At 30.9% G+C, this 12,500-nt stretch overlaps 1 protein-coding gene across 1 annotated transcript in view; it reads right to left on the bottom strand.

Moving 5' to 3' along the window:
- Positions 1-12,500, bottom strand: part of LOC136855562 (uncharacterized) — a 244,629-nt gene that overhangs the window by 168,660 nt on the left and 63,469 nt on the right. Inside the window, exon 2 of the mRNA XM_067132664.1 lies at positions 2,519-2,689. Coding sequence (XP_066988765.1) covers positions 2,519-2,689 — 171 coding nt within the window. The remainder of the gene's footprint in view (positions 1-2,518; positions 2,690-12,500) is intronic.

Genomic DNA, 12,500 nt, shown 5'->3' with positions numbered 1-12,500 from the left:
ACATATTTGTTTTTATAACTTTAAAAATATGAAAGGCAGTTTAAATCTCTTACTTGTATTTAAATTCACATGTATTGGGAACTGAATATACAAAGGAATATTTTAAATGGTTAAAACAGAAAAAGGAAATAGATGAAGGAAGCTAGACGAAAAGACCATACTCGGGTTCAAAAATGTTCTTGAAGCTGAAGGATTTAACGAACAGTATAAAACACAGGAAACTAAAGGATATTTATCGTTCATGTTACAAAATCTATCGTTGTAAAAATTCTCGTTACATTCTTAATCTAATTTATTAACAAATTATTTGTAATTTATTGCATAATGTTAATATCATTAGTGAAAATGTTACAATGTAAGAATGAAGTTTTACATGCAAAAGGAGTCTCTAGTTTAATTCTATTCATTTGATATCAATGAGAATCAAAATTATTTATTCAATGTCGAGAGAGAAAGAGAGTGAAAGAGTGGAGAGGTGGGGGTGGGATGAGATGGGGGATGGATTGATGCAAAAAGCTCTGAAGAGATTTCCATAATTAATATGAATTTGTACTAAATAAACGTCCATGATTCCTTCAGAAGTGATAATTGGTGGAAAATGTGAAGTTTTGCTGGTAAATTAGCAATCATATTGAACAAATTCCCAGTGATTTCCAGTTCACAACTTTTAGGAAAGTCGACATCTCTTTAAACAAGTTGGAAGTTTTTCAGTTCTTTCTTAATTCATCTCTTTACTCGCTTTTTTATTAGCCTGAAAAGGTCTCTCATTCTATTTCATTCTCTCATTATTCTGTAAAGGGTGCAAAATATTATAGATTTTTCCCTACAATTATCAAATTGGGCTCAGACCTACAGGTATCTAAAGTAATGTTTAAGTAAACAAATATTTGATTGTATCTAATGATAGTTTTATTATCAGTTTAAAGTATTCAAAATCCAACTTTCAAATAAAAGCCTAATTCCCTTCTATTTCGTTACTGGCTCCAATATAAGTATTATAGGTTGTCTACTTCTTTGGATTTAAACAGTCATATGCAAACTGGTCAAAGACCGGCTGAAATACTCATACAAATAGCTTAAATATACACTCAGCCTACAAGCAATAATGTAGTAATCAGTGTTTAGGCTGAATATTTAACAATCAAAGTGTTATTGGGACTTTTGATGTCTTATTCGAAAATGACACTCTCATGTTATTTCTTTTTGATATAAAAACACTAATGACCATCGTACTTATCTTTAGTTTACCTTTCACTCTTGAATAATCATGACTATCCCTCATTGAGGTAATGGGATTATTTGATTGTTTAAATAGATAAGCTACTGTCGTTTAATCAAACATAAAGTCATTGATAAAAGAATTATGAAATTATCATTGCTCCACCCCTCTCTTTCTGTCTGTCCGTCTGTCTTTCTCTTAGATTCCAAATGATATTGTAGTTGAAGGGATGTTCGAGATTTGCTTTCATGAACTGATTTGCTGAAGATAAGATGAAACATGAATCATGAAAATGTAGTATGTGTTTTCATTTATCCATTCTTTTAGAACACTTGGATATTTATATCTATCTATCTATCTATCTATCTATCTATCTATCTATCTATCTATCTATCTATCTATCTATCTATCTATCTATCTATCTATCTGTGACTTATACATGTTTATGTTAGGTATTACCTAGATTTTTTTTCATGTAATTCATTATCTGGTAGACAGGAAAAATTGTCAAACATAAAAATACTCGAAGGTTTTGGTGCAAAAGCATGATACACAAATGGAAGGAAGGGTTGTTCGGCATAGTATCATAAGTTGCTCGGAATTTTAACTTTCGGTCCTATGAGAAGTTTCATTGCTTGATTTTTATTCTCTCGAGAGAATAAGTTGCTGTAGAAGTTAGAAAGGATACTTTTGTACTTCTAAATTTATGGAGGGTCACCTTTAGTGCGTTAAGTCTCCTTTGTTGCTTCTGTTTTTCCTCATATTGCAAATCATTTATATTATATAGATTTGTATATATACTTTCTGGCTTCACGTAAAACTTAGTTTATGTGATAGTGTCCAATAGAGTAAAATTCAGTTAGCAGGATTACTGATGAAAATATGATTGGAGCAATAATATATTCTCAGGATGTTTTCTATGCATTCGTGATCGGTTAAGAAATATTAATAATTGATAAAATTAATTCAGATCCTCCTAACCATAAAATTATCTTCTCTTAGTTCTCCTCCATCGTTTTCTAACGTTTGAAAAGCCAGTATGCCTTCTATATGTAATCTGAAGTTTTCATGTTTCGATGTTAAAAAGTCCTTAAAGTACAAAAATCAATTCACATACGGCTCGTAAATAACAGAAATAAAAATGAAAAAGGCTGTATATTGACGAGACCCATAAGTTTCAAGAGAGAGAGAGAGAGAGAGAGAGAGAGAGAGAGAGAGAGAGAGAGAGAGAGAGAGAGAGAGAGAGAGAGAGATCTAGCTTGCGACCCTATAGATATATAAAGCTAGGCGACTGCGTACCTTTTCTGCTGACGAAGACGCAGGGGTGATCGAACAGGAGATCCCTGAAGGCGTTGCACTGTGGGTCGAGTCGGGGCTCTCTGCAGAGACACGTCGGCTGGAACCAAGGAAACACCACCAGTGTGCGCAGCGCTGCCTGACAACGTGACACAGTCACTGTCGAACACGCCACTGTCAGAAAAAAAAAGTGAGGCATAAATAAAACAGTTTTGAACTTTAGACCCACATTAGAAGTAACTCTTCTAATTGACAATAACTTTGTTATAGTCTATTAATAACTGCCTTTATAAATGGAAAGGTTGCCTATGTATCATTCAAAAAATTAAATGAGATATAAGTAGAGAGGCTTAGCCCCAAATCTTTAGATGGAACATTTCTAACGGGTAAATCCCTAATAGTCTGTTAATTATAAAAATTTAGAAAAGAAACTGTAATGAATAGGATGTTAACCTACCTAAATCTCTATCTATCTATCTACAAATCTGTTGTAAATTAACTATTCTGCATGTAACCAGGTTTTTCTAAACCTTGTTGTTTTCTTTAATTACTTTCTGTCTTCCCTGGTTAAACTTTACCGCATGGACACATATTCTCATATAAATCCATTTTCATTAGTAAGTGTATCCTAATAATGTAACGCATATGATTTTACAACAGTTATAGTGAATTTCCATATTTCCCCTCTGCATAATCCTGAATATTCTGAAACATTTGCGTAATAAATCAACTAAAGCATTGAATTCACATTTCGTATTTGATATTCATTTCTCTTTTACATATATCAGCAAATTCTCTAGATTGTTCAGAAAAAGACTGATGAGGAAATATTTCATATATCAAGGTAAAACGTTTTATTTGTTACATTCCTAAAGTCCCAACTTATCTTTTTTTCAGTAAAAAAAACACCAACAAATGCAATTTTCAATAAGAACTGCTCTTCGCTTCTTATTTCTCTACATTTTCCCTTCTATCTGTGTCTCTCATTTTCCTAGGCAATGCGTCATCTGCTGTTCCTAGCTGCCATCCATAATTAAGACCCTCCCAGGAAAATTTAACTTTATTGGAACGTTAAAAAGTAATCAAATCAGCAGAGATTAGTAGTTTCCTACCTCATCTCTTCCCCACCCAACTCACAACCTCCTCCCCACTAGGGGGCGGGGGTTGTCTCTCCCTTCTGACGCTGTCATTGATTTTACGACGCTTTTTTTATTTATTTTTCGACGTAGCTCGTTTCATGCCCGGTTTATTTGTTGAAGTGATTCAAATAACAAAAATAAAGATTTTCGTTTTGCTTCGTTTTATGATATTTTATTGCCTTTGTCCATCTATTTTTTAATATAAAACTTTTAAATCGACAATTTCGAATGTATATTGTTAATAAGTATAATGCTTTCCAGGTTTTAAATATAACGTAGTGTTCAATATTTGGTTTACCATTCGAGACTGGCACCTTGAATGAAAAACTTATGACATGTCACTAATATTTTTTGGTCTGGTTGCAGTCTTATACCGGTGTCTTTTCTTCCTAATGAACCCGTAATTATTATTTTCTTATTCCATGCGAAAATCTATGATATCTATTAGAAAGATGTTTAAAATAGTGTAATAGTTTGTAATGATGACACATATCCTCGAACGCGTGTCATATCTCGAATCTTTCCTCAACGCTAAGAAAAGCATTCTGCTTAAATTGCTTTCCTCCTAGGAATAATCGTGAGAGCTAAGAATATTCTTTAAAACTATTAAATATTTTAGAATTATTCAGGTTATTACATATTTCACTGATATATTAATGTGAGTTTAAGTTATTACATTTTTAAAAATTATTTTTATATAAAATAATTTCCTGTAATAAGATCAGACTTCCATGCAAAATTACGAGAAAATAAAATCTACGGAAATCACAACCAGCATTTCACTTACTAATTGTTGGCCCTTGCATTAAGGTAGGAATTTATTAGTTATTTTTGTTAGTTGCCCATTCCCTGAACACGGGTGACACCCGCCACTTTTTGACATAGCCTATTATTTATCCCACAAGAAATGGGTTATCACATAGGCGTAGGCAAGATTTTCAATTGTTCTTATCCTGAATACCCGTGTACACTATGTAGTACGCCGGGAACTACAACGCACTATAAAAAGAATCCCTCTGGATTTACCCGTTATCAGAGAATCGATCGCAAATCTCGTTCACTTGTGTAAGTAGAAAGTAGAAAACTGTAGAGATGTTATAGAGAGTTTGTTATAGTCCTGCGTAAGCTCTTATCATTTTAAAAAATTAAAATAATAACTATGCCTCTTTCATTTTACGAACTATTATAACAACCCAGAAATTTGGCCATTTCACAATTCTGTCCAATCAAACAATGGCTTTTAACATCTGCTTATTCCACAGGACTAAATTACATTACTAGGGCAAAATGCTTTAAGCACTCTCTCCAAATAGTCTATTAGCTTTTATAATGGTTTCGGTTAATGCGAAGAAATGCATTGAGTGAATACGACACGTTAAACAACCCATCCATGTAACCAACCCAAATAATATTCTTCACTTTTTTGCAAAATATAAGGTATTTGAAAGTGCATGGAGTTGATCACCTGAACATGGCAATTATAACAATAATTCCAAGGAAACTGAGACATTAATTTAAAGGCTTCATCGTGCACTGCAGATGCATCAAGGTGGTGACTGCTTGAGCCGGGGTCTTTATTACCGTCATAAATCCTGCCATGAATGCAAAGGAGTTTGCACGGTATACAAACACACATGCATATAGGCACGCCTGAAACATTTGGTTTGGTAAGATGGATGGAAATTCCTTAAGAATATATGGGATATGGACGAATATCATGATAGTCGTTATGACAACACGCACCCGAAATTAAAATAGGGTATAAATCGTGGTATTAAGTAGATTTTGTTAGTTGATTGTAGGAGGTTTTATCTAAGTATATACTTCTAGACCAAAACATTTTAATGAGAGAGGAGATAGTATGCGACATTTTACAGAATTTCAGTTACTTATCAGTAAAAAAAAATCAAGAATTTTCAATGAAAATACTTACGCTGATCTTATGGTAACCGTTACAAAGCTCCTAGAGTAATCACGAAAACTTGTATATTATTGTGAATCTTCGGAAAATTAATATATCACCTTCTAGAAAAATCTAATTGTTATAAGAAAAAAAATCCGAGGTATGTGTATCACATTTCATCTAAAAGATGAATCGCATGTAGGTTATCATTAAAAATGTATAAGCAGATAGTTATATAGATAGATAGTAACAGGTACATAATCCAGATTTATATTAATTTTGAAGGAGGAAGTTTTCCATAAGGACTACAATTTACAAAAAAATATATAATGTATATATATATATATATATATATATATATATATATATATATATATATATATATATATATATATATATATATAAATATATATATTTATAGTAATATATATATGTATATTTATATAGATATATATATATGTAATGTATATATAGTATATATAGATATATATATATATATATATATATATATATATATATATATATATATATATATATATATATGTATATATATATATATACATATATGTAAATATATATATTTACATAGATACATATATATGTAATGTATATGCAGTATATATAGATATATATATATATATATATATATATATATATATATATATATATATATATATATATATATATATATATATATATATATATATATACATATACATGTGTGTGTATACATACATGCATACATATATACTGTACGTACACAAGTAGACTGTGTTCGTTGAAATACCTTCTCGGCATTACATACTATTAATATCCAGGTGGAATGCTCTTTGCCCTTTGGCGTATCGATGTAAACGAGTAACTAACTTAATAATGGAAAGTTGTTTATAACTTCTAGGCAAGCAGGATATAACGCAAGCCTTGGGCCAAAAGCGTGTTCCTACGCTTAATCTTGGAGAACTATTTCATGCGCTTTCCTGACTACACAATGGTCTGGTGGTTGAAGCCAGTTACCTTGCGAATTATACAATGGCATTTGCTAACTTTGAATGCCGGCATACGCAGTGATATTAGGACTGGATTAGAATAATAATTCATTTGGAAAGAGAATTTATATATATATATATATATATATATATATATATATATATATATATATATATATATATATATATATTTATTTATAGACTCATTATATTATATATATGTATATATAATCAGTTATACATATATATATACACATATAGTACATACACACACATTACTTTCATGTGTTCACAATCAGTTATACATACATACATATACATACACACACACACACACACATATACACACACATATATATATATATATATATATATATATATATATATATATATTAAGTTAAGTATACCTTAGTTTTACATATGTATATGTATATATATGTGTTTATATATATATATATATATATATATATATATATATATATATATATATATATATATATATATATATATAGAGTATGTATATATAATGTCTGTGTGTGCATGTGCTCCCAAGTTTTCTAAGGTTCGATTTATAAATGACATCTGGTATGATTAATGATAAAAGATTATGGTATTTTAGGCTTCGCTCTATTTTGGTATCTTTATTTTGTCCCTACTTCCTTACACAGAAATTGAAGTAGACTCCTAAGACCTGAGGATCCTACATGGTCACACACATAACAACATTAATTTGAGTTTCACGACATTTGATTAGAGGATGTTTTTATATCAACGTTCGTTACAATTAGATAATGATTCTGTCTTCTCAACGTTACGATGGATGCCAGTGAATTCACGAATATTAAGTAGTTTTACTGAATCAATGAATATAACCTCGTCAACTACGGTGAGGAATGTGGTTATTTGAGTTTCATTTTCTAAAATATTAATACATATTTAACATGCCAAATGGATAAGTACAGAAAGTCTAAAGGGAAAATATAAGTGAAAATTTATTTAACGAAGAGAAAAATATTCGTTGATCACATTTAAACGAGAATGATGAGAAAGGACAGGAAACTCAGTACATGCAATTCATGGGTCCAGGGGAAATGTATCATATAAATTTAAGAATGTCGTTGAGTGTTCATGATGGATGCTGAGGGTAGTGGCTTATTAAAGGCAATAAAATTTTGCTGTTAAGCATTTAGCATATGTTAGAACTCATATAGATAAAAGAAAGCCCTTTAATGTAATGGTGACCATGAAACGGGGATTTAATATGTCCTTTGAGGCTAAGCAATGTTTGTAAATTGATGAGAAAATGATACGTTATAGATAGAATGGAAAATCTCCATTCAGATTATTGCGATGAGCAAAGTTAATTTGAATAAGTGTTATGTGAATTCTATTTATGCGCAAGCACAGAATAACAACAGAAAAAACAATTGAGGAGTTATCGAATACAAGGAAGGTAATCGTGGTGCATATTATAAGAGGAAAGACATAAAATAAAGGCATTATTTTCTCAAATTGGTATTAATTGCTAATAAATATTAACGGTAATGTCAGACTGAAGGGGAAGATGAATCAAATATCAGGAGCGTCAGGATATCTTGGAGAATATACTGCCAGAATAAAACAATAGTTTTCAAGATTGAAATGACCAACGGTAGTCTCTAAACCCTTCGTATATCAACCACATCTCACCTGCTTTTCTGAATAACATATATTCTGGAGCATTCAAAATGAGGCAACATTTACTAAATAATAGAGTAATTTGCACGTGCAGCGAACAAATATGCTTTTGCCTTGAGCTGAAAAAAAATAAGAGTAAAAACTTCTAAACTTTCGCGTTTTGCAAACCCTGCAAAGGAGCCGCCTGGTGCGTTAGGATCAAGGGCCATGACTGCCTAATTCAATTAGTATTCGAGGTAATTATAATTTTCATTATCTTGCACGAGCAGATAAAACCGCACAGGAGTCTGTCTTACGACTGATTATGGAATGAGGTCCTTTGAGCATTTTTACTGCTTGCATCTCCATCATGATAATGGGAGCGTGCCACTAATTATGAGAGAGAGAGAGAGAGAGAGAGAGAGAGAGAGAGAGAGAGAGAGAGAGAGAGAGAGAGAGAGAGAGAGTTTTAATCGCAGAGTTCTTGGACCTTGCTTATCTGTTCACAAACATTTACATGTCTTACCTAAGATAAACACCAGCCATAGCCATAGAGAAACTAGACACACCAGTTTTGCTAGAGAAGATAATAATCCAGGCTTATTCGCTGGATTCATGGAATGCCAGATGCCTGGCCTCCGTGACCCACACCCATAATTAATCCCCCTCCCGACCCCACTTAGCCCACTACCCCTAGAAACGGCAGATAGTCAGTATAGCCAGACAAACAAGGTTGCTTAAGTAGTTCGCTGGTCAAACAGGAACAAGATGTACAGAATTTGTCTCAACAAAATTTTGCTCTGTTTTCATTTCCTCTGATGATGAAGACAGTATTAATCGTAAAGTTTAAGAGTTTTAAGTGTGTTTGTAACAGTTAATTAATATTTAGTACAAAGAAAAAAGTGTGTTAGTTAATCATCATTATTTTATTTTTGAACAAACTCCTCCTTTTGGATCTATTATTTAAAACCCATCATATAGTAAATCTCCAATGTAAACATTCATTGACGAGAATTTTGTTTGTATGAATGATAAAAGAAAATTCAGTGTAAATTCATTAAGCCTCAGTCAGAAAATAGTATTTCTCAAAACATATATCATCTGATAATTATCCTTTTGCAAATTCATGCCTGTTATATATACGTATATATACATACATACATACAAGTAAGTATATATATATATATATATATATATATATATATATATATATATATATATATATATATATATATATATATATATATATATATATATATATATATATATATATATATATATATATATATATATATATATATATATATATATATATATATATATATATATATATATATATATATATATATATATATATATATATATATATATATATATATATATATATATATATATATATATATATATATATATATATATATATATATATATATATATATATATATATATATATATATATATATATATATATATATATATATATATATATATATATATACATATATATATATATATATATATATATATATATATATATATATATATATATACATACATACATTCACACACATATATATGTGTGTGTTCGTGTGTGTGCGTGTGTGTGTGTGCGTGTTTGTAAGTGCGTGTGTGTATTTACCAAACTACATATTCGGTAATCACCATTTAGATAGTGGCGTGTACTAGGGAACAGAGAAATCAAATCTATCCAGAAATAGCCTTATTGATTCTATGGTAATTAAACAGAATAAATCAGCATATTGAAGGACGGCACTTCAATCCTCTGAGTACTTCATGCTTGCTCTGTTATGATCAAGGACACTCTTAACCCTTAATAATCCTTATCTCTCTCTCTCTCTCTCTCTCTCTCTCTCTCTCTCTCTCTCTCTCTCTCTCTCTCTCTCTTATTTTTCTGTTTAAAGATAACGATATAATTGTAATTTTGTTCCTTAAACAAGGAGAGTGAATTTATATATATATATATATATATATATATATATATATATATATATATATATATATATATATATATATGTGTGTGTATATATACATATATATATGCAAAGATATTCCCACGTGATATACATATACACACATACATATATGTATATATACATATATATATAAATATTCCCACGCATACACACACACACACACACATATATATATATATATATATATATATATATATATATATATATATATATATATATATATATATTCGTAATCTAGAAGTAAGTGTAGAAGAAACAGGTACCACCGGCATTTGTTGTTTTATTCAGCGCTTTGATTCACATTTTCCTTTCTATTTTGCACTTCTTATTTTACATTATTTTCTTTCATTTAAGAATATTTGACTATTAATTTCTGATTCGAAAACTTACTCCTTTCTGGTTAGCTTAACTCCTTCAGCATCACTTCATTATTATTGTTTTGTCGTGATGTAAGCAAATAACCCAAATTGAGTGAGAAAATCCTCATGTATTTACATAGGAAATTGCAGCTGAATGAAAAAATAGGTTAAGAAATATGGATTTTTCGCTCACTAAAAGAATGTGAGTATTTCTAACGAATCGAAATGACTGTTCAAAAACATAAATAATATCATTCACAATCCGGTTTCCTGAATATGTTCTCTTCGAAGACATTATTCCGTGACGATGATTCTAACGTCTTGAAACATGATCTGAAGAAGATAATTATACCTCTGTTTATTAAAGAGTAAACCTCATGATATGACGAATTGTAAATTTTGCAAAAAAAAAAAAAATCATGAACTTTATCGTGGTTCTGCATTTAATCGTCCGCATTACTTAGGATAAAAATGACGTGAATCGCGGTGTAAACTGAACAGAGGAAAGGCAAATTTTATGATATTAAACCTCTAATTGCGAATATCTTATACCCTACTAACTTGTAATTTGGAGTTCTGCAATATCCTTTGGGAAGCTAATGTAAGTTTTTTTTTTTTTAAGTTTTTGTCAAATCGTGATGACAGATTATTAAAGTGATGATAAAAATAAATTATATTTATCAGTCAAGCTGGATGTCTTTTAACTTGGAAAATGGATAATCTAGTGCTGGTAAACATTAATTTACAGAATATCTGCACTGGAATAACTCATCTATCCAAATTATGTAATATTTTCTCATTCACCGACGAGAGTCAAGTGAATGTTTGAGGTTTCATCGATTGTATATCCTAAAATGGTACCATGAACTTACCTTTTCTAGTCACCTGAGTGCCCCTAATTACTCCCCCCACCCTCTCTTACCGTCTTCGTCCACAGGAAGGACCCCACCCCCACCCCCACCTTTCAAGTAGGACAACCATCCTCCCCAACTTAACCAGGGAGGAAGAAGGCGGAAGAATGTAATATCTTGCATGTCATAACTCCCGTCCTTGAACAAGTATCATTACTTACTTGTCTTTCCCTTCTCTCTCTCTCTCTCTCTCTCTCTCTCTCTCTCTCTCTCTCTCTCTCTCTTTGCTCTTTGGCTTTGCTAAATCCTTGCGTGTTCTAGAATACCGCTTTCCTTACCAGGTATTCTATTTTCAGGCGCTCTGTGGCTTTCTCCATTATTCTCTTTACTTTAATCTGTGTCTTGAAATTTATATTTCACCCTCTCTACTCTATTCTTTACAGAATTGGGAGATTTACTTTGCTCCCCTTTCCTCCGATTTTATTTTGTCTCCTGTTTTAATTCCTTTTCAGATAGGGTCGACAAACGATGGATCTCTTTCGATTCTTCTGTTCCTTTGTTTATGTTCTTTTTATAAGTTGACCATCTACTTTCACTGGGTGTCCTTTCTGCTACTTCGCTTCCATTTAAACATCATGCTGACTGAATTTAATCTATTTTTTTTATTCTTAATTGAAGTCGTCTCTAACACCTCTTTTACTTTTACAATCTTATTTTGACCTAGTATTTGTCTGACTGACAGAGCGTATGATACAGAAATTATTTTTATTTTCCTTCTCTGTGTCACACTGAAGTGCCAATCGAACAATGCAAAATGTAAAATGTATAATGTAGTATTCATTAAAATCTAATTTCTTACTTAAACTTTTAGGGTAGTGATCGCTGATATAAAATGTAAAATATACTCATTTATGAAATATAATATCTTTAGTGGCTCGTACGCACTTCGTTAGAAAAAAAAAATTCATATGATAATTCATGCGTAAAATTTATAGCAGGTCAGAAAACAAAGAGGAAAGAGGCAAACCACATTTGCAATTTATAGGAAGTCAGAAAATAAAGAAGAAAATGGAAGAAAACCAGTCGAAAACAGTGGA

This window comes from Macrobrachium rosenbergii, chromosome 3 (genome assembly GCF_040412425.1).
Source record: "Macrobrachium rosenbergii isolate ZJJX-2024 chromosome 3, ASM4041242v1, whole genome shotgun sequence".
Lineage (NCBI taxonomy): Eukaryota > Metazoa > Arthropoda > Malacostraca > Decapoda > Palaemonidae > Macrobrachium > Macrobrachium rosenbergii.
This window is presented reverse-complemented; position numbering and strand designations above follow the sequence as displayed.